General features: G+C 37.9%; 2 protein-coding genes across 2 annotated transcripts in view; both read right to left on the bottom strand.

The window, feature by feature from the left end:
• Window positions 1-2,493: 2,493 nt before the first annotated feature.
• gpr68 (G protein-coupled receptor 68) lies at window positions 2,494-7,611 on the bottom strand. The gene is made up of 2 exons (XM_039667246.2): window positions 7,289-7,611; window positions 2,494-3,959 (listed from the first exon to the last, which is right to left on the bottom strand). Exon 2 carries the CDS (start codon window positions 3,882-3,884, stop codon window positions 2,847-2,849), a length of 1,038 nt encoding a protein of 345 aa, XP_039523180.2. The 5' UTR covers window positions 3,885-3,959; window positions 7,289-7,611; the 3' UTR covers window positions 2,494-2,846.
• A 1,268-nt stretch (window positions 7,612-8,879) lies between these two features.
• ccdc88c (coiled-coil and HOOK domain protein 88C) overlaps window positions 8,880-23,960 on the bottom strand; it is a 53,052-nt gene continuing 37,971 nt past the window's right edge. Inside the window, exons 21-30 of the mRNA XM_039667226.2 lie at window positions 22,445-22,588; window positions 21,977-22,163; window positions 21,653-21,798; window positions 21,011-21,100; window positions 20,631-20,917; window positions 16,334-16,531; window positions 14,906-14,980; window positions 14,735-14,803; window positions 12,430-12,677; window positions 8,880-11,122 (exon numbers count right to left, since the gene is read on the bottom strand). Coding sequence (XP_039523160.2) covers window positions 10,238-11,122; window positions 12,430-12,677; window positions 14,735-14,803; window positions 14,906-14,980; window positions 16,334-16,531; window positions 20,631-20,917; window positions 21,011-21,100; window positions 21,653-21,798; window positions 21,977-22,163; window positions 22,445-22,588 — 2,329 coding nt within the window. The 3' untranslated portion in view covers window positions 8,880-10,237. The remainder of the gene's footprint in view (window positions 11,123-12,429; window positions 12,678-14,734; window positions 14,804-14,905; window positions 14,981-16,333; window positions 16,532-20,630; window positions 20,918-21,010; window positions 21,101-21,652; window positions 21,799-21,976; window positions 22,164-22,444; window positions 22,589-23,960) is intronic.

Genomic DNA, 23,960 nt, shown 5'->3' with positions numbered 1-23,960 from the left:
GGATGCGTTTTTAGTGGGAATATGACTTTATACTAATTAATCACAGCTGTATTTAAGCTTCTGTTTATGCACCTATGTTTAATGTCACAATTCTGCTTCCAACAAGTAAAATAATCAAAACCAAACAAAGACAAACAAAAAAGAGCCATAACTAAACAAACTGGACAAGTATCTGACAAAAGCGTTTCTCTGAACCGTTTTCACTGGAGTGTTAATTTCTGTCTCCTTTTTGAGAAACGGTTCATCATCATTTATTCCTTTATTTAGTCTTATTTTTGCTACTTAACCATTGAGGAGAAATTAGACGCATACATAAAAAAGTCCACATTTTACTGAGGCTAACATGCCAAACAAAAACAAAATTCATTGATCAGATACCCCAAGGAGAACACTCTATCTTCAAAAATGGTAACTAGTCAGAGTTTTGTAAGAGTAACCATAATTAAATATAATAGCTCTGTACTTCTATACCCCTGCAGTACAGCATCATTTCTGTCTCCATGTACTGTGTTACAATACAATCATTGCAGTGATTTGAGCATCACAAACAATAAACAGTATAAAAACCAATAATAAAAATCTCAAATAAAACCGAACAGCAGTCACTTGTTGAAATCATGAAATAACCTTGTTTGGTTGCATACAAACTGCATGCATGTTGAGTATGCATTGTAAACATAGTTTGAATGAGTCTGTTGTTTCAGTTCAGGTCACTCACTCAAACTGGTATTAGCTGTGGTCCCTTCCATCTTAAAAATGTAAACACTGCACCAAACACTCATCACCTTTAAGTAAGTGGTTTGAGCAAACAAAAGATCTATGATTTCTGGAAGCAACCATCACTTCTTCCTCAACTATTTTCCCAGGATGTGATATCACAGTGGGAAGCTGTCCAGATTGAAATGGTCTGTTTGGGGGTGGCTGACCCTTCACACCCGTGAACCTTCTTGTGCTTGTTAAAGGGTTAGTTCACCCAAAAATGAAAATTCTGTCAGTAGTTACTCAGTCACCCTCATGTTGTTCCAACCCCATAAGACCTTCGTTCATCTTCGATTCACAAATTAAGATATTTTTGATTAAATCTGTGAGCTGGATCACTCCTGCATACTAATCCATAGGCTTCTTGAGGAATTGAAACTTGCTGGCCTTGAAAAGTAATAAAAGACATCATTAAAATAGTCCAAGTGACTACAGTGGCTCAATCTTAAGTTTATCAAATGACGAGAACTTTTTGCGCGCAAAAAAACAACAAAAATAACAACTTTATTTCAACTATTCATTTACTTCTCTCTCTACCTCGAGTCAGGTTACTAGTTTAATAACGTAAGCATCTGTTATTGTACGTGACACGCATCACACACATGACCAGCGTCGGCCAATAGTGAGCCTACGTGTGACGTAGCTCTACGCAATCACACTACGTTAACTGACTCATGGAGAAGGAAGTGAATAGTTGATATAAAGTCGTTATTTTTATTTGTTTTTGTGCACAAAAAGTATTCTCGTCGCTTGATAAAGTTAAGATTGAGGCACTGAAGTCACTTGGATTATTAAATAACGATGTATTTAATAACTTTTCGAAGGCGGCAAGTTTCAATTCCTCAAGAAGCCTATGGACTAGTAGTGATCCAGCTCACTACTAGATCAAAAATATCTTAATTTGTGTTCCGAAGATGAACGAAAGTCTTATGGGGTTGGAACAACATGAGGGTGAGTAATTATTATTATCTATTATTATTAATTATTATTATTTTTGGGTGAACTACCCCTTTAACTGTCTGTGTGCTCCATGCCTTACTATTAAAAAAAAAAAAAAAAAAAGCTGAGTAGGTGACAAAGATAAGCTTGTTCACCTCAACATGATGTTCTACACCTGTATATCTGTCATTCTATTGTAGAACACAGAATTTCATGCCGTTCTTTTCCATAAAATGAAAGCATGCAGTGACTGTTAAGTGGTTAGGCCTTAAAGCTCCAATCAATCTCTATAAGTATTACCACATTAGTTCATTAAACTTATAGTGAAGATGATGAAAGCAGTTTCCTGTCATGCTAGCAGTCTATCACTGGGAGCCTCATTAATAAAATGGGTGTATGCACAGATTTGATCTTAGAATGTGTGAACGCTAAAATTCACGCCAACGTTCATTTTTTTTTTTAAGTCTTTGATGTAGAAAACGTCAGGGTCTAAGCAGACATTACGCACTTTTCAGAGAGTCAGAGAACTGCAGGTATTTGGATTTTCAACCATTCTTGCTTGCCTTTCTCGAGTAAAGAATTTGGACGTTGACTGATCTTTTAAGTAAATGAAATTACAGGGCTGAGATCTGAAACCATTCAGTTTCAAGATCATTTGCGATTAATAGATTGCACATCTGCAAGAGATGTTGTATTCTTTGAGTCATGTGTATGCAAATTTGAGAAATGATCGTAAGATCAAATGTATATGTGACATTTTATAAATGAGTCCCAGGAACTGAAACCTATGAGGTATGAAAGCAGAAATGACTTTAATCTTGGACACCATGTCTAACCGCTACATGCAAATGTAGCTAAAGGGACTTGGAACAGTATACAGTACATTTAAAATCGTACATTTTTAGATCATTAGATATTGAAACCTCAAATGTCAACCACAGATGATTATCAAGGTAGCAATCCCTGAGAATTACACCACATAACAGTATAATGTTAACTTACCAAAACCATGACATAATGCAATATGACTCTAAAACAGCAAAGACTGATGTTTTAGCCAACTGTATGTTGACTTTGTGACTATACATCTAGGATGCTTCCATGTGTTTGTCCACCGAAGAGCCTGTAGCTAAACGGCATGAAAAAGTTCAAACTTCAGTTTTGATCTGCTGCAAGAGTGTCACGACTGACGTGCCTGTAACATTATCATTGGTGACTGCCAGCTCAGTGGAGTGCGTGTTGAACCTTCCATGATTTTTTGAGCAGCAGCAGATGACCCGAGTACAAGCATCCTGAGCCTTCTGGATGCCCTTTTGTGCATTTTCACTGATAAAACAGTAGAGCGCCGGGTCTGCCACGCAGTTAAAGCTAGTAAGCAATAGCGAGAAATGGTAGTAATTGAAAATGTTCTCAATGAAAGCGCAGTCCCGCTCAAATACAGTGCGCACCAGCAGGAAGACGTGGTAAGGCGAGAAGCACACCAGGAAGATGACAATGGTGCTGGTCACCAGGTACTTGATGCGCGTTTTCTGGGCAGTCTGCGTGCCCGCACTCTTGCCCACAGCTCGGAGGACTCGAAAGTACGACACTGAGAGAATTCCTAAAGGGAACAGGAAGCCTATGTAAAAACGGTAGTAGTTTATTGAGTACTCCCATGTCTTCATGGGATAGTGCTCAAAGCACACCGATTGGTTATGCTTGTCCTTGCTGAGCTCCTTATGCCGGAAAAACACCACTCCTACGGCAAGCTCTTTGAGCCAGACCACCGTACTGACCAGTGCTGCTGCTCGTACCGTCCTGAAAGTGGAGAAGCGGAAGGGGTAGACCACTGCAAGGTAGCGGTCGATGGAGATACAACACAGAAAACCAATGCTGACATAGATGTTCTCGTAGAGCAGGAAACCACACAGCTGACAGAGCCACTCCGAGCCGCTCCAGTCGTCCCCCTGGAAAATGTACTGGAGCCAGAGGGGCAAGGAGGCCAGGTACAGCAGATCCGATATGGTCAGGTTCAATAAGTAGACCCCTAGCTCATTGCGGGCTTTTAGTTGCAGCCAGGCATGGTAGAGCGAGTAACCATTGGTGGGAAGACCCACTAGCAGGACTAGGATGTACGCACCTGAAAACAGGTACTGGTGAATCTCGTGGCTTATAGTGCAGTTGATTTGCTCCTCAGACATGTTCATCTTTCCAACCTCATGTTTCTCAACGAGTGTAGGACGTTCGTAACCAAGAGGTCTCCGAATGACATTCCATCAATTCTAAAGGAAGCAAACAAAATATTGTCAAATGATTAGTATGTCCAAATACCACCACAGGATTCATAAAACCTGGACTACAGCTTTCAGAGATTTTGACGTGCGTATCGGACACCAAAGGAGTCGTAATGTTCGTAAACGGCCAAAAACTGTGACATAGCTCAAGTTGTTACATTACAAAGCCAACATGGCAGATTTAGTATGCCCGGTTTGCATTCCCTTGCAAAGTATACTTCAAGTTAGTAAAGTTCAAGTATATTTTGAAGTATACTTTGTTTACCAATATGAATGTAGTAGCACGTTCTTGTACTGTGAGTGTACCATTTCAATACTACTTGTGACTAAATTGGCCCACATTTTAGTGCATAAAAGTATACTTTTATAAAAGTATACATAACTTTGATTACACAACTAGTTTACAACCATGTTTTTTGTTTGTATTGGAACTAGAAAGTTGAGATGTTAAACGAATGCAGTACATACACTGATCTATATGGATCAGTGAGTACATACCTCTGACAGTACTAGATTTTAAATGCACTGTGGTTCTTTCACGTACATTTGTGTTTCCGTTATAATCCCTTTATGATAGTGTGATGCATCACGGTGTATTTGAGAAAAATCCTGCAGGAGCCTTAACACTAAGTAAAGTTAGTCACGCCAAATATAAAAACTGAGCATTTACAGCCTCGTTGAGTTTATACTTGCGCTCTTGCAAACTATTCTAACTCAAACTTGTAGATTTTAAAGAAAGTAATCGAGGCAACCAGGGTGATGCTAACTTCCGGGTTGGTCTATTAAATTACAGATTTTCGTTCAGCTCTCTATATGAAAGTTACCATAAAACTACAACATATTATTGTTTTGTTTTTTTGGTCAATTTCAGCTAAAGAAGCACATTTTATGACCATTGTTGTAAGATTTGATTGCTTGCAGTACTTGTCAAAATGATTTGGGTTTCTCTCAATTTAGGCTGACAGAAGTTGTTCTTCAGCTTGCTTAGAAAATAGGAGCCTGAGGATGTTATCAAGATGGCAGCCGAGTGATAAATGGTTTGTGTGTGGGCTGCGTCCTTCAGACTCTAAACTATTCTAAACATACAGAAAGAGATATTAACTAGAAGAAAGTGTGAAAAGTGATCTTGAAACTAAACTATTGAATTCAGAAAGAATTCAACTGTAAAATGTCTTTTGCACTTGGCTTCGACGTCAGCATAGGTATTTTCTTCATTGATCAGTGTGAAATTATCTGATGTATTCAATCCCAATTCACATTATGGATTTGAGTAAGATACATTGCCCTTTTCAAACTGACCGTGACCTGTTACACGAAATCTCGAGCGGATGAAAGGATATCTGATATATTGGGAGTGGCCTTGGCTGTGACTACTGTGGAACACAACATATAACAGACAAATGAACCAACATGAACGTGTTTCATCACCAATCCATTAAATGCTTAAGAATTTTTCCCTGCATCTGAGATACACAATACACAACATCCTCAGTAATACTGCTCAGACAGTGATGCACGACATCTGTGTGAGTACATTATTACCCAGAACAGTCTCAATATGGGAACGTTTTTTTTTTTTTTTTTTTTTTTAGCAGAATTGTTTTTCTGTTCTTGGAGGCCTTGCCCAGTGAATGCACCCATTACATTCCTCTATTAAATTTCAATGAAGTCATATATATGATAATAACAGAAACAAGCATTTCATTTTTCAGTATAAAATAGCAGTACAAGAGAGGCAATGTGTTACAATGGGTGTGTTCTTGGGCACAACACCGTGGTTCAGTAGTCCAATAAATGCATTATTCATTACTAATTGAGCAGACATTTTTCAGCCAAGCATAGTATAATGGTGAAACATAGAAACAGAATTAAAGTGTGGTCACAGATGTGCATCTATCTCCAGTGGTTTCAAACATGACATCCAATTAGAATTTAGTCAATTAAGTCAATAACTCATTTTAGGTAAGACTTTATTTTTATGTTCTTAGTATTAGTAGATTGCCTATCTGCTTTATTATGGTCCCCAAACAGAAATTGGACTGACTATGGGTAACTTTGCAATGTCAACTTACTAACCAGTCTACTAACACCCTACTAATACTCTAAAGAGAGTTACCGGTACTTGATGTGTGGGTGCAACGCTTGTCAACAAAATGTTTAAAGGGGAACATCAAAATAAAGTGTAACCATATTTTATACTGGGGACTCCAGGACTAGCTGCCACATGAAGAAGTTGCAAAACCATATTTGTGCAATTGATTTTTGATTCAAACAGAAAGTAATTATTTTAGAGTTAAAAACAAAAACAAATTGTGCCCTCCAAACTAAAATCCCCAAACCAGCATTGTATGTTTGTAAAATGATTTAAGAGGATGTACATTTTCTGCCATTTTATTATGAAACCAAAACAAAAACGTTTAGCCTAATTAAGGTTAAATAATAGGGTCAGACTGTCTAACATACTCAATAATTCCTGCTCAGTCTCGGGGAACCGTGTGCTTGAACATCTGTTCATCCCACGGGAAGCATAGTGTCAAGGTCTGATATTAGAAACAACTGCAATATATTTGGTACATGTATAGGCTAATCGAGTTTATGATTAATGTCGTAAGCTATTGCTCTGTTTGCACATTTCAAAGTAGGCTACTGCTTTAACATAAAAAAAGGCTTTTATTCACAATTATCTCACTCTCCTCATAATTGCATGATAATGTAGCCTAATTTTACATATTTGACTAGTTTTGCATTTGTGATTAATAAAACATTTTGACTTGAACTCTTACACGGGTTAAACTTAAACAATGTTAATTTCTCATCCGTACTAAGCTTTACGGAAATGTTTGAATAATTTCACAGACCTGTTGGTCAGAGATAGATTGTCGCAACGCAGCCTACTTGAGAAACGATCAGGCTGATATGCTAAATTTATTATGCATTATTTCCAATTATTGTCAAATAAAATAAAAACACATCTTGTGGAAAGCTGTGAAATATAAAGCAGCAGCATTTATTTGATTAGACTAGCTACACGATAAGTCGCATGATATGTACAGTGATTCTTATTGTTAGCCTATAACTATATATATATATATATATATATATATATATATATATATATATATATATATATATACACATATAGTTTTTTGTGTGGGGTCTAATTAGAAAGTAAAAAAAAATCACCTTTTCCTTTTTTACTTTATGTTAGCCGTAGGCTACCAAAGTGCTCAGTTTCAGCCTACTACAACACTTACCATAGTAGCCTACATAGTATTTTTGTGTGTGAGTGTGTCAGATAATCAAAGTGTAGCTTTTACCTTCAGATTGCCGCTTTTAATCCCACGCCACTCACTCGAGCCATTTGTGAAGTGTTATGAAAATCATATCCTCCCGTTCAACCGCTCCTCAGACTCTGTGATAGAGAGAAGCCTGTTTTTATTGAACATTTTTGCAGAGATAAGATCACACCAACGGATCACACGCGTGTTCCGGGGTTATCGCATCTGGAAATGAGAAATACACAAATTGCGTCAACCGTTTTACGCGATGATGCGTGCAATTACTCAGTCAACACTTAAAGGTCTTCCCCAGAAACAGGACGTGTCTCATACCGTGAACCTGCCTACAGAATGCGTGTTTCGAAACAGAGATGCGTTCCGAGCTGCTGGTGGAGTCTGTGTCAGAACTAACATAAAACGCAGATAGGGTGAATGCAGGGAAAAGTTGGCCATGTAAATTTGATTATAGGTACTGTGCTCAATGGGTTTACACTTTAAGTGTATGGCAATTGTCTTTTAGACACTAATTCTTTAAATTATTAAATAGTTTTCCTGTAAGGTGTTTAAATATGACATTAAGTGGAGCAGTGGGATCCGGGTAAAGTGGGCGACCTTTCAGCTTCACTATTTAATTATACTCAAATTCATTAAATAAATTGACATTCCCTGGCTATTTAGTATTGACATGTATAATCTACTAGAAAACAGAAATAAGTGTGCTATTAGGAAATTCAAGTCAGAGATTGAAGACAGGAAAAGAGCAGAACATAAGACAAGGCATTAAGTTCAATCTGTGGAGTGAAGAAAGGATGAGAGAAGCAAAATGTAGATGCAGAATATAAAGCTTTGGAATATGGAAACAATTTAAGTCATTTTAAAGTGTTTAGAGAAAACAGACAAAAAATTGTACAATATGGTTACCATTTAAATTTTTGTTAGCCTATTTGTTTTTGCAAATGTTATAGTCCCATATTTTATGTTGTGGAGTTCATTTTCATCCATATTCTGATTTTCAGATTTGATCAAATTTAAAGTCAACACAACTTGTTCCGTCAGTTGTTTTGAAATTTACACATGAAACCTAAGGTTCCCTCAATGGCAAAGGAAAAGATCTTAAATGCGTTGGTTCATTCCTTGAATACACACACTTTGGTGTCCTAAATAGCCAGTGGTGGAAATGACGAGATTCACTAAGGGGAACCCTAAAGTGGGGACATATTTTATATTTTTAAACCATAGATACCCTCTATATTTATGTATCAGTCTGGAGGTTATTATATCGATAAAAGAAGGAAATCCTCTTCATTTTGAAATGAAACTTCATATCCCTAAGAAATGTACTGAATTTTTTTAAAACAATATTATACCAGCATTAAAAATGTTATATATATATATATATATATATATAATCCAATCAATCCAATATTTTGTCTAATTTAGGGGAAATAAAAACTTAGACTAAAAACCAACAAATTATCCTGAATTCGACAGATCAAGTGACATCTTAAGTCATGCTAATCTGTTGATAAAATGATTTTTTTTAAAAACCCTGATTTAAACATCCTAGAAACTAAAACAGCACATATGGTATAATTTACTGAAACTTTAGAGATTGTTTTTTTTTTATAAAAAAAAGCTTTATTACAAAGAGTTTAGGTTTTGGACAACAGCTTTCTCTAAACAGGCTTCTATCATTCACAATAAATTTTACAATAAGCGTAAAAGGTTGTTAGGGTATCTACACACATCATATCTTACAGTTAATGATCTATGTTCATGTGCAGTAGTGTATAAAACAGTTGTAAATCTAAAATCATTTAACCAGTAGTCGTGCACACTCAAACAGAAGACTTTCCTTATATTTACACATCCAGTGTGAATGCTTTCTCCAAATATATTTCTACGAAGATACGAAGATTGGAGATGGTGAAATGAGATGGCAGAAAAGCACCACTGACAGGGAACAAAGAATACTAGATTGGTGACATGATTGAGGGATCCTACATGCTTCACTTAAGAAAAAACAAAATTACAATCAGACTAGTCCATTCTTCCAGTATACAACATCATCAGACTTGACCAACAACCACGCAAAACAAAAAATCTTGGAAAATTAGGCGTACACGCATATTAAAACAACCACACAAACAAGTGTTGTTTAATTGTCTCAAAGACATTAATAAATAAACCAATTAAAGAACTTCTGGTCATTTGAACAGAAGTGCAGTGTTATAAAATGAGTGTGTCAGAAAAACAAAACACCAAACTGAGCTTTAGATTCTCTTTAGTGCAACCCCAAAGGCTTGCGTGAAACAGGTCAATGTGTCCAGTACTCTAAATTCCAACTTCCCTTAAACAGTGTTCCACCTTAGGTGCTTTCTTTGTCCTATTGACTTCTCCTGTGTGCCTGTCTCTCTCTTTCTGGGTCTGTGTTGTCCTCTTGCCTCTGAACAGAGTCTGAGCCACACCCAGGTCCCACAGCAAATACATGGTCACCCACAAGAAGCAGGAAAGAGCAGATTGTTTGTTCTGTCGGCAGGGAGCGAGCGAGAGAGAGGCCGCTTCCCGTAACGGGTCCCTGTGAGGCTGTCTTGGTGATGGAACTGCAACTGTCCTGCGCCTCCTAAAGATGGATGAAGTCGCTACTCAGTAATTAAGCTGGGAGTGGCTCCGAGCACACAGCCCAACGTTTGGTTTCCACATTCAGAATAGAACGTGAACTGGCCTGCCATGGAGCTGCGGAAATCAAAGGCATTCGATTTGATACGAAGGGGAAAAATACATTCAAGTGCCCCATACATTCGTTTCCAGGTCAGTGTGAACGTGTGCAAGACCCTCAGATGCACCTGGTGCATTTGAAGCACCTGAAGAAATGGAGAATGGAAGGACGTGACCAGCCTCCCAGATTCACTGGAGCTGCCTGAGGCTTTTCTTTGTTTACAGTGCAGTTTCATACGTCAAACATGTTTCTTCTCCAAGTCTAAGGTTCTACACACAGCCGTACTCATACCACACAGTCTGAGGGTCATTGTTGGGGTCAGGAGAAGCAGGTTTGCTGGTGGGGTCCTCCTTGGCGGTGCAGCTCAAGTCCGCAGTGTCTGTTTTCTTCAGTAGAGGTGACTCTGCCTGCCTTTGTTCTTGGGGTTCCTCTTCCAAATCCTTCAGCCTCAATGCTGACACCGCTCGCACCGGAGTCACCATGGCCACCTCACCACGGTGGGGCAGCGCTCGGGTTTGAGCAGGTCCGGAACGGACCGCTCCAGCCCGGCTACTGGCACTCCCAACGTATTCCCGTTCAGCCTGCAGCGATGTAGAAGAGGAGTGCATTGGGGGCGGACAAGACAGGGACAATTCATCTCTCGGTGGAGCAAGAGATAGGCGACGGGGGTCCACGGACAGGTGCCCTGGGTCTCCAGGTAGAGGCGAGGATCCAGCCAGCCTAGCGGACACGGGTCTTTCTCTGGCGACTGCGCCAGACCTCCTCAACACCACGTCGTTTTGGCTGGGAGAACTGGCCTCGGTGCGATAGCTGTCTGGTCCGTTGGAGCGGAGGAGGTCTGCCGAGGCCAGGCTGAACGTTCGGCTCAGGCTGGTGCGAGGATTGGACTGCTGCAGAGGTGAGGGTCGCAGTCCTGCTCCTCGGTTGGGAAGGGTTTGCGACTGAGATGGAGGTGTGGAGGTTTCTGTGAGACGAATGCTTGGTTTGACACTGTGTCCAGGTTTAGAGGCCCGACCATCTAGTTCTGGTGGAGTATTCTTGATGGTTGGAGTGACATAATTGGTGGGAGTTTTAGCGCCCTCTCGCAGAGGGACCGGTCGAGTGGATCTGGTGAAGAAATCAGTCATCAGATCCTCTCGACTTCCTGTCTGCACCTAAAGAAAAAAGACATAAATCATCAATTAAATTAGACTTAATCATCATAAAGCTTTTTGCAAAATCATCAAAGCTTTTTGGGGTGGTGATGGCACAGTGGACAAGACACATGCCTTTGGTGTGAGATACCCAGGTTCGAATCCACTGAGACACCATTGTGTACCTGAGCAAGACACTTAACCCCTAGTTGCTCCAGAGGCGTGCGACCTCTGACATATATATATAGCAATTGTAAGTCGCTTTGGATAAAAGCGTCAGCTAAATTAATAAATGTAAATGCAAAAAAAAACAACAACAAAAAAACTCCTCATTGTGCCCAATATTTGCAATATTACAATAGTAATTACATGCAGGGTTCAAATGTCAAAATGTTAGGGAAAACTAAAAAAAAAGTGTTTAAATTTGTTTATTAAAATGTATTATATAAAAACTGAATTTAAATAAAAATGTTAGATTATATATTTATATAAACAAAACAAAAAACAGATTTAGTTTTTACTCAGGCCTCAACAAATGATTGACTGAATACATTAATTGCTGATTTAATACAATGTCTGGAATTAATCTCATGATTTTGACAAAAACAAAAATTGTGTGGACAAAAATAAAAAGGTGTTAAAAATACTTAACTAATTTAAATCACACTTAATCCCAGGCCTGGCAACTTCAATGTTCAGATTGGAAACTTTGTTCCAATTTCACAAGTAACCTGATCTAGTTGTAAGTTTATAGTCTGTCCACTTTGCTGTTTTTTCACTGTGTGAGGAAATGGATGTGTGACATGAGAGTGTGAGAACAGTGCCAATTGTGTGAGTCTCAAGCTGAATGCATGAGAGTTGACATGTAGAAAAAGTCTAAAAAAAAGAAATTATTTTTTAAGTGTGCGTGTGTGTGTGTTGGGGGTGTTGGACGCTCATCACTGGTAATCATTGTTTTAAAATTATTTGAATTGTTTGACCATGGGAATCCCGTTGCATGCATTTCTCAATTTTTATTCAAAAATTATTATGAATATTATGGCCACTAGCTGAAATGGTTAAGCTCCATCACGGTCAATATCTCTATTATAAACATCTCACACAACACTCAAAATACATCATCTTAATCTGCAATTAGCAAGCAACAATCCACTGTGCAGATCAAATATCAGTCTTAATTTATTTAGAAGCATAACTGTCTCTACTGACCTCGAGTTAAATTTATTTCCCCAAAAGGATCATCTTATACCTCGATTAAAAGGTCAAACCACCAAACAAATAAATCTGCTAAGACGTGTTAAAACGTTATTAGTGTTAAAACAACGTACAGTTGGTGGGGACAGGGCATTGCTCTCCTGCAAGAACTGCTCCAAGGTAACCATCTCGCTCCCAGGAGAGGACGGGCGGCGAGAAGTGGGCCGCTGGGAGAGGCGTGAAGCAGGTGTGGCATCACAGGGAAGGGTGGAGCTACGAGGAATCAGAGACAACTGACTGAGACGTGAACCCTCATGACCCAGTCCAATGACATCATCGCTTGACAGACTGGCAGATCGACCCTGAAGACAGTCCAGAGAACCTGGAGAAAGACAGGAAGAGTGTGAGAAGTCCGAAAAATGTGCACATTAAAATAGCTAATGCGAGTCTGTGTGTCAATTATATTCACACAATCTGAATCAGAATTTGACTATTTTTCCTCCCACAACCCAGGAGACAAAAATCAGGGTGATGTAGAGTGATGCTTGGATGACGTCAGAACCGAGAAAGACTAAATCGCCAGTGGAGCTTCGGGATTTTTCTTTGGGGTTTTATAATGAGTATTTTTAATTTATACCTACAATTAAATTTAAACTAAAATGATTATACCTTTATACTTTGAGTGTGTAATGTTTACATTGTAGAGCAAAATGTCAACTGTCAAACTGTCTGGTACTTATTAGAAACCTAAGCTTTCGAAAATAAAACTTTCAATATAAGTAACATCTAAGTGTTTTATTTACTGTAATCATAAACTCCATTCAGTCCATTCTGTTGTATATTTTAACCAAAGACAATAGAAGTAATTATGAAATTACACATAAATATTGTGTGTACTTCAGTCCTACTTAATTCGGTAAAAAAAAAAGTCCTTAAAAAGCCATTGCATTTAACATGCAATTAAGTGCCAGGAAAAATTACGTATAATCATCTTAAAGCTTATTATTTCCATAATAAGTACTCTTTTTAAAAGTATGGTAAGTGTACTTTTTTTACAAGGATAGTGCTTGCACTAAAACACATGGAAAAGCTTTCCTGACCAACTAAAAAACAAAAAAACAAACAAAAAAAAAAACACATGGAGCTAATAAGCTAGCGCTGATCATTAGGAAGACTTCTCTAATCAATAATGGTAAAAAAAAAAGCAAGATACTTTATTATTAAAGGCACAGCAGCATTTTTATCTTCTCTTAGCAAGCACCACAAACTACTTTGCCACACCACAGTGATTGCAAGTCTCCAAATGAATACACTGGGTAGCACTTAAACACTCTTTAAAGTCCGGTTCCCCATGCACATACTACGTAGTTATTATAGTAATTAAAATACTACGTTCTAACCCTGAACCTGCCCCTAAACCCAACCTTAACCCATGTAGTTACCTCATATTACCCAGTACTTTCTTAGGTAAGTACACTGTAAGTACACATACTGTAAAATAAAGAGCAACCCTGTGTACACGGTGTAAATAAATCATGATAATAGTTCTCTCAAATAGCTGGACATTTGACTAAATGGCAAAACGACTGGTCCTGACTGACATGTAAGTAGACAAAACTAAATAAAAACAAGATCTGTTTTTATGTGCCATTTAGTGATGGGTTAATCTGACATATACACTGGAGTTTGGGGTAAACAAGATGTTTTTGAAAGAAGTCTCTTATGCTCACCAGGACCGTATTTATTTGATAAAAAAAATGTTTTTCTAATTTAATTTAAAGTTTATTTATTTCTGTGATGGCAAATCTGTATTTTCAGCATCATTACTCCAGTCTTTAATGTCACATGATCCTTCAGAAATCATTCTAATATGCTGATTTGATTTGTTTATTATTACACATTTATTATTAATGCGGAAAACAGTTTTGCAACTTAATATTCTTGTGGAAATAATGCTTTTTTCAGGATTTGTTGATAAATACAAACCTAAAACAGCATTTATTTGAAAAATAAATCTTTTAACATACCTGAATAAAAATATTAATTTATTTTAAAAAAAAATCTTACTGACCCCAAACTTTTGAATGCTAGTGTATTACCAATATAAAAATAAAGATTATAAAAATGAATACATTTAATTAACAAACCAATGAAATAACCATTTTATGAACTTAAATAATTGAAGTGTTTATAATTCAATAATGCTTTCTCGACAACAGAGCTGCCTCTGCAAATTAATAAGTTGTGGGAGCCATGCTAATGTTCTTTATTTCAACCTGAGAAACAATTACCGTTCTCAATAGCTCTTGAAAGAGAGTGTGCGGGGGTGGCATTTCCCATAACAGCTAATGAAGTGACTATGCATGCATATGTAACAGACGGCACACGTGCGCGCGCACAGACACACAGACACACACACACACACACACACAAACACACCTTTAGAACTGATGGGGGAATTGCTGCTGGAGGTGTTGCGGCTAAATTCGGCAGAACTGGGCCGCGGGCCTGTGGGGGGGGGGGGGGGGGGGCACACATCACAAACTGAATAAGCACAGGAGGTAAACAGGCTGTAAAGGCAACATGTATTGATTTAGTAAATTCTCTTACCTGTGTTTCCATGGACACCGCTGCCAAAGCCAGCATCTGGGGAATGATGGCGCAAGTCCTCCTCTGAGAGCAACCCTGAAAGTAAGTAGAGTGTAGCCCAACAATGAGGCAGTGAAAATATCAGTATATGTAGCATATATTTTTTAATAGATCATTTTTTCCCGCACAATTTAGTTCCCCTTTTAAAGATGCTCTTCTAAGAACAGTGCCATTATTAGACATGATAGGCTTCCGGCTACTGCAGTCTTCCTGTGTGCGTTTGTGCCAACATGAGTGCTTGTTTACGCAGTGCAGTGGATATCTGAGAAAGCTTCAAGAGCTTGAAAATAAACATTGGTTTAGAGTGAACGCTTCGCTATTATTACGGCGAAAGTGAATTGATGAAATGAGCTTCAGGCTTTTTGGCTGGGAGTTGAGAGTCACTGAAAGGGTCAGTGGTGTTTAAAGATGAAGCCCCCATGTGTACATTGTGGCACATTACACAATGTAAACTTGCTAATGGATAAATAAACTAACGCGGTATGAAAAACAACAAACTCTCTCAACGGAAACTTCAACAACTGAACTTAAATATTGAAGAAAATTGAGAAGCTGACAGAGTAGGTAGGTCCATTAACCGTGAACACACATCGAAACAACAAATAAATAATGACATGCTATTAATATTTAATTGATTTTCCCCCTTTGTGTTTAACCCAAAATATTCATTTAATAGTGAAATCTAAAAGCACCCAAAATTCTGCTATAATATAAATACAATACAGACCACTAAATCAGTGTCTCTAATGGCGCTTTTCTATTACCAGTACTAGCTCGACTCAACTCGCTTTTCGCTCCATTTTCCTAGTACCGCCACAAATAGTACCCGATGGTCATAGCAACGCCTTTCGTTCCTCGTTGCCCCAACAAGCTCTCGCTGGATCCTCTCTTCGGCAACCAAACAAAGGCAAGTCTGCAACTCCTCGTTTAACCACGGCGTATTCATCCGAGTTGCCAAAATAATAGTAGTTAGTTTAGTAACTATCTCTGGCCAAACTATTTAAAAATGGCGGGGTTATTCTGGATACTCCATCTGGCACGTGCAATGATGACGCAGTGAATTGTGACGATTCTCTCTGACCAATCAGAAGTCGGCATTGTTTTCACGACACATTTTAGTATCGGCTCAGAACTTCGCCGGAGGTGATAGAAAAAAAGTACCCGAAAGCAGGTACAGTTACAACTTTTACACGGTGGAAAACCAAACAAACGCGAGCCGAGTGGTGTCGAGCTGGTACTGTGTAGTGGAAAAGAGTCATGTTTGGTATAAATTATAAGCGTCTGTCATGTTTGGTATAAATTATACCAAACATGACAGAATAAACATGGTCTGTCATTTGAGGCTCAAGGACACTGACATATGTACTAATCTGCATAATTTAGGGTTACCCTTTGGCCTGCGTCCCGGCCGCAAGCTAGAAGAGGACGTGAAGCCTGGTGCATTATGGGAGTTGCGACTCAGTGGAGTTGAACAGGTGGCTCCTGGCTCCCTGCCCTTCCATCGGACCAGTTCCTCATACCCGTTCATGCCCTCAATACTGCCGCCAACTGAGTGATAGCCCTCTCTGCCTCTGGAGTCGTTCAACACTTCAAAAAAAAAAAAAAAAAAAAAAAATCAAGAGAAAAGGTCAGTATCTGTGGCGTGTACAGAGCATGTGCAGTGCAAGCGCTGCTGCTGGGCTCCAGTGACGCTGCAGGAAGCTGTGTAGGAGGTGTTGAGGCAAAAGCACAAGCATGTGTTAGAAAAAAAACACTCAAGCTGAACTTTCACTCCACTTTAAATAAGGTTAAAGGAAAGTTCCGGGTTCAAAACAACTCAAACATTGGGTTAAAAATGTAATTTAAAAATGTAACCCAATGTAACCAACATGATGTAACCTGGGTTTGTCCATATTTGACCCAAAATTGGGTTAAAACAACCCAGCATCTTTTAGAGTAATTTTCATGGGTTGCTGAAAAAACAAACCAGTATATATCTATAAGTCTTGTGTCTACACAGTATAGCCAGAAGTGCACATTTAAACTTGCACTCTGGTGCAACATCTTGACCCACAGACTTCCAAGCTAAGTGGATTACTGTAAACATAATTTTTGTTTGCTTTTAAATATTGACGAACAAGTCAAATTAAATATTTTTTTTTGGATAAATTGACAGCACGCCACTGTTGCCACAGATGCTGTGGACAGAGCTTTGTATTTAACCCAAAAATTCCTTTAAGCTTCACCGCTGTGTCCAAACTAAAACACCAGCTGGAAAACTCTGATACTTTATGAGATTATATTAGAGTCATTCTGCAAACGATCCCTTACATGGTTTTAAAAACCAGGAGAAAATAGTTTCCATAACTGCCTAGAACATAACAGAAGTTCTACTTAATGGCTTTTAATGGCTTCAAATGACAAATTGTTGCAAGCACGACTCAATCATGCATGAGGACCATGGCTGTATTTTTTAGAGTGCATGTGCCAAGTGGTAATTTAAAGTTGTAGGTAATTCTGCATAATGATTTTGGCCTTTTTACCACTTTGAATGAACTAAAAGAGATGGGAAATATTGCAAAGCTAGACTCAAACATGCATTGTCTATATGAACACCATGGCTCAATTGTGTCAAAGTGCATATGCTAAACACTACGCTACAGACCCAAGTAATTCTAGATATATTTTTAGCCTTTTTAACCACTTTTAATGTCAAAAATGAGATTTGAAATATTGAAGGCCAGGGTGCATGTGCCAACCGATAACACTACAGCTGTATATATTTTCAACATCATTTTTGGTCCTAGAATGAGATCAGAAATCTCACAAGCCAGACTCAAACATGCATTCTCTATTTGGTTCAATGTGTCTGAATGCATATACTAACTCGCAATGTTGCATCATTTTTTGGTTTTGGTCTTGGTTTGTTTTTCACAGAAAATAATGATGGGGTGGGGAGATAAGCACAGAAGCGGAAACAGAAAGCATCCGTTTTACACCTGAAAATAATCACACGATGGTGTTTGAGTTTAGTTTTTCTTGCTTAATACACAAACCATGCAACATGTAAATCTAATTATTTTATTCTTACTGAAGCTGTTGTACAATTAAGATACCTCTTGCTGTCCTGAGAATGGTAATTATGGGACATGCACACATTCCCACCCCCAAGAATGGCTTTTATAAGTGATGTGCGCTGAAAAGGCTAAGGTAAAAATCAATGCATCTCAGCCAGGTCTATCTGATTTGCATGTGAACCCTGCACACATACATGGGACAGTCGCATGCACATGTACGTGACCTACAGTGGACGAACAAAGGATAATGTTAAAGATGCAACAACAAAAAAAAAGGATGACAAACTTGGACACTGTTTGCTGGATATAATTAAATATTGCAGGCCAATTTGAGCAAAACTTAAGCTTGCAAGTTCACATGCCACACATCGAAGCACACAGCATAAATCCTCCTTTCAGCTAGGAGCATCTGATGAAGTTGTAGCCTCTGTCTTTCATCCTCTCTCTGTATGCATGCACTTCATTTGATTACTATCGATTTGCAACTGTGGTCACCTATCTACCCCGCATTATTCAGTGCTGGCAATATCAAACACACATTTCTCACAGCAAGCGCAAAGCGGGCTGCATTTCGCTCCATTTAATTCACATTACTTACTGCAGGGTGGCATTCAGAGTCCCGCAGCCCGGTCCCAGAGCCCCCCAGAGCATTTAAATGAGGTGTGGTTAAGGTGTGTGTTGTGCGTATTCATGTGTGTTTCATCGTCTTGATTGAGTACTGTGAGCCTGTGATGGTGATAGGAACATTTAAAAATGCTTATTTTGCTTAGCTCAGAGTGTGCATTGGCTGGTTTTAGTGTATAAAAAGTGTAGCTTGATGCTTTTTTTAAAAAAAGAAAAGAAAAAAAATTGTGAATAATGGTAGATGGAAAGAGTACTGATGGTGACTGATGTTGATGGAAAGGATAAAGAGTTAGAAATGGCCGATATGCGAAAAAGGCTCGCAGGGGGGGCAGGGGACGATGTTATCAGATGAGGACCAGAAGCGTAGGCGTCTGGTAAGGGATCGTCGAGATGGCGGCGTCCCCGGAACGCGCATTTTCTCCTGGCTCTTGCTCCTAAGAAAGCGGAAATGCTTCGCTGCTGGAGGGGCTGGAGTGTGTAAGGGTTAATGTACAGACAGATACATATAGACAGGGAGAGAGAGAGGGGTCAGTGGAAGAGAAGAAATGATGATTCAGAGATTGAAAAATGGCAACATCTATGATTCATGAGGAAAGAAGCCCAGGGGTTTCCTTAGAAGATTATTTTGGCCATGCAATAGCATGAAACTTTGGAAAGTATTATTACTCGAAAAGCCGAGAAATGAAAATGGAAATTTTCACCAAGATTAGTTCACTGAGTGGAGGTCAAGAAGAAAAAGAGGCTGTTATTATACCAATAACCCAGAATAATTCGCATGGCGCCCCCTAGTGGAAAACATAGACAGCACACTAAATGCTTCTTTACTGCAACTAAAATGTGTTTGAATGAAAGTGTCCCAACTTTTTTTGTATCAATTTGAGGTTTTAGTGCAGACCTGAGAACGTTTAGTTTAGTTTTCTGAACTCGTATGGGCGCCAGGACCCACAAATTGTTTGAAAAGGAGCATCAGGAGTATGATTTATATAGACTCTAGTTTTATTCATGACTAATATGGAAGCAACTTTCTAATTTGTAATCACTTCCACTATTGATGCTGCCACTTATCACTTATATTGTAGAATTATGTCCAAGTGGAAAAAAGAAAAAGAAAAAGAAAAAGAAGTCCTGGGCAATGATTAATCACATCCAAAATAAATGTTTGTGTTTACATAATATATGTGTGTGTGTCCTGTGTATAATTATTTTTTATAAATACAAACATGTGCATGTATACTTAAGATTTTTTTATTTATATATAAAAATATTTGTATTTATGTATATATATATATATATATATATATATATATATATATACACACACACACACACACACAGTATATACATGCAAATATTTCTTAAATACACATGTGTATAAATGCATGTGTATGTATTTATATATAAAAAATACACAGTTTACACACTTATACATTTTGTATATATAAATACACAAATACACATGCATATATATATATATATATATATATATAAGCAATATTTGTATATACTGTATACATATATTTATACAAAATTTAAATTATACATAAATAAAAAAAACATGTTTGTGTATTTATACACAGAATAATTATACCCAGTACACAGAGATATATTATGTAAACACAAACTTTCATTTTGGATGCGATTAATCATTGTCAAGCACTAAAAAAATGACTTATGTACTGTCTTGCAAAACGGTTTGATTTTCTTACTTCTGTGGAGCATAAAAGAAGATATTTTGAAGAATGTTGGTACCAAACAACACATTTGGTTACTACTGTCTGTCTTCCATTGTATGGACATCTCTCAAAATACCATCTCTTGTGTTCCACAGAAGAAAGTCATATAGGTTTGGAACAAAATGATGGCGAGTAAATGATTTTTGGATGCCCCGTACCTTTAAACAATAGTGGGAAAAGTAGAAGAATCAAACTCTGATTTATATATCGATCCAAACCATTGTATGACTTGACGTGAGGGGTTTAGTTCAGGTCTCTGACGGCAGAACTCACCTCGGCCGTTAAGGGCAGGTGAGAGGATGGGAGACTGTGTGTGATTCTCCTCTGCGGAGTGACCGTTCATGGAGTCCTGACTGAGACGTGACTGTCTGGGGGGCAGTGGTGGAGGGGGAAGGGGTGGCATGCTCTCAGGACAGTCTATGCATGTGGGGATCTCTGGAAGAGGGATGTCTGGAGCGCTTCGGACCCTCTCACGTGGAGCATCCACCCGTTCTCGTGAACTTTCTTTCTTAGGTTTCATGAATTTTGCTATTGCTTTGGCTCCAGCCCAGTGACGGCTCCTGTGTTATCAAAGTATAAAGAACTTGATATAACTGAACTTGATAAATTGCCCTAAGAGTAAAGTCTATTCAGTCTTAATCAGTTGGACTCACTTTTTAGGAGTCGGGTCATAGAACTTATACTGATCCATGATCTTCTCCTCCAATTTCTCCTTCTGTCGTCGTAATGAATTCAGCTTATCACTGCAAGAGGAAATCAAGACTATTAAGAAAATGGCTGTTTCTACCACAAGTTTCTTGATTAAAATAAATTAAATCAATGTCAAATGTCAATGTTAAGCATGTCAAATAATAAATAGATCACAGGAACAGCAACATTACATTATCACAAAGGAAAAAAATAAATAAAAATAATGCAGGGACTTGGTTCCATACATTGATTGATTGTTGACCGTATGGAGGCAGATATGAATGCGACCTTGCATTTGATCATAAGAAAGAGGCAGAGTTTAAGTACAATAAATTATTGGAGAGTTACAAGAGAGAAGTTTGTATTTATAATCAAAATGTCATAATTGGAAACGACAAGGTTCACTGTTTGTACATTTACATAGATGAATCGTTCACAATAGGATCATTACCTGCATCGTATGACATAGAAAAAAATTGAAATCAACTAATGCTTTGTAATTTCTGTGTTATAGCTTTAACAATGCAAAATCATAATCATTCCTAGTACCAAGGATGGGAATCATTGATACATGATGGGAAGCTGATAAATGGCACACGGCTCACATGTATTGCTTCTGTTCTTCATGGTAAAGTTCTTTGCTCTCCATGGTTCTCTCCAGTAGGGTCTGGTTTTGTTGACTAAGCATCTGGATCTGACTGAGAAGATGATGGTTTTCCTCCTCCAAGTTTCCCTTCAAACGGGTTAGCAGCTAAATTGAGAGAACGAAAGATACATTAGCGCTGGAAGCTAAAACGAATCAATTTCAAGCCTTGGAATCAATATCTGGCCCGGCTTGTGATGGTACAGTACAGTCTTGGGCTCTCTGCAGAAGCTGCATGTATAAAGACGCTTCAGTTCTTTCATCCTGTAAGATCTCAAACGCTAACCTCACAATGGTTGTCCAGTTTGGTCATTGAGATGTCCAGGCCCTGATGCTGTTCCTTCAGTTGGTCATAACGTGCCTGCCATCGGTTCAATTCCAGCTGAGACTCATTCAGAGAAGTCTTTAGTTCTTTGGTCTGCAGTTGCAGGCTGTCATACTCCCGCTTTAGCTGTGTGTGATTCTGTGACATTCTGGAAGGACATAAACAGAGGCTTAGACTGATATGCTTAATATAATTTTATACATTATAATGCATTTTTAAATTTTATACACATTATAATATATATTAATAATAAATAAAGATGGCTGGAATATTGTGGATGCATACATTGAAGTAGTTACAATTTCTAAATTACTGAAGTCTATTCCAGCCAGCAGAGGGCAGTAAATATTTGCAAAGAATAAACTCAGCCTGGTTTTAACTGAAAGCTTCCTACCGAGTGTTGTTTTGTTGTAAAAAAGTCTCTCTAACCTGTCCACTTGTTCCCTTAAACTGTGGTTCTCCCCCAGAATTAGAGTGTTCTTGTGAATTTCTTCCCCCAGTCTCTCTCTGTCCCTGTGTTGTGACGCTTCCAGCGCCTCCATAGCGTCCTTCTGCTTCAGGATAACCGTATATCTGTTCAACACAAACAATACATACAAACAGTGATTTTAATCTTAATTTTAATCTCATGATTCTGGATTATAAGGAAGTAAATTCTGATTAGCACTAAATGTAGAGCAGGTTGAAAATTCCTCAATGGATGTGTAAAACAACACCCTTTTTGGATAATATACAAATGACTGAGGGCGAAAATATGCTAAAACAGTCCGTCAGTGGTCTTGGGCTGAGCATGAACATCATATTGCTCATAAAATCTAAATGGCCTGATTATTGAGAGTGTTTAGGCTTTTTGAGGATTAAAAAAAAGGAGTGAATGGGTTTTTTTCATTGTATGGTGGTTGTGTCCACACACTGCAAAGACACATTTATATGCAAACACCATGTAAAAGTGAATTTTGCATCCGATGACCCCTTTAAGGGAGATGCTATATTTATTATTTGATGTCAACAGTGTTGTATTCCTTTATGGCATCCATTTAAGCCTACGAAACTAAGAACATATATTTCTAAATCAATTCCAGTGGACTAAAAGCACACCTGATTGTTAATCCTTTTAACACTAGGCAACTGAAGACCTGTCACAGACTCACTTTCATTTGTGTCAAATTGAAGACAGGGTCTAATCTGACAAAGGCCCAAATGGTTAGGGTTAGGGGTTCACAAAGCAAGGTGGTTGTGATGGAACTGTTAAATTAAAAATGTTTGTTTAATACATGCATTAATATTTTGTAATTAAATTAAAATGAAGTAAATCAATTTTTTTTTAATGCATGTACACATAAAAACCAACACTGATTAAATAAAATCACTTAACGGTGCACACTCAAGAAGTTATTTATTTTCTATACATCCAAAATATATTTATTATTACTATTATTATTATTACTACTACTACTACTACTACAACTATTATTGTTATCGTGATAAGCCATGTTTGTAAGTGCCTTAGACTTTTTCATACACAGTCATGAAGAAATATATTTTGGAGAAATAATGTTTTAATTACTTGTGGAGATATTTCATTATTCATTGAAAGTTTAGCATTACTTGGTATTTAAAGTAAATAATTAAAGTCGTGGGGTTCAGCAAACAGAAAAAGCTTGCCAGTGTTGGGGGTAACGCATTGCAAGTTACATAAAGAGATTACCTTGTTTAAGTAACTAGTAAAGTAACGCATTACTTTTAAATTCACATCAAAATATTTGTTACTTTTTCAAATAAATAACAAGTATCAACCAAACTAATAAGCATACATGACTTTAGATAAACAGCACATTTGGGTTTTATTCATTTTTTTTAATTTATTGCTGAAGTAAGTGTTGAACTTTTCTTCTCATGTGTCCTAATCTTCTGCAGGGTTTGTTTGAGCTGCGTCCTCTACTGT

The sequence above is a fragment of the Pimephales promelas genome, chromosome 15, assembly GCF_988280905.1.
Source record: "Pimephales promelas chromosome 15, fPimPro1.hap1.1, whole genome shotgun sequence".
Classification (NCBI taxonomy): Eukaryota; Metazoa; Chordata; class Actinopteri; order Cypriniformes; family Leuciscidae; genus Pimephales; species Pimephales promelas.
Note: the sequence above shows the minus strand (reverse complement) of the source record. Positions and strands in the feature narration are given on the sequence as shown.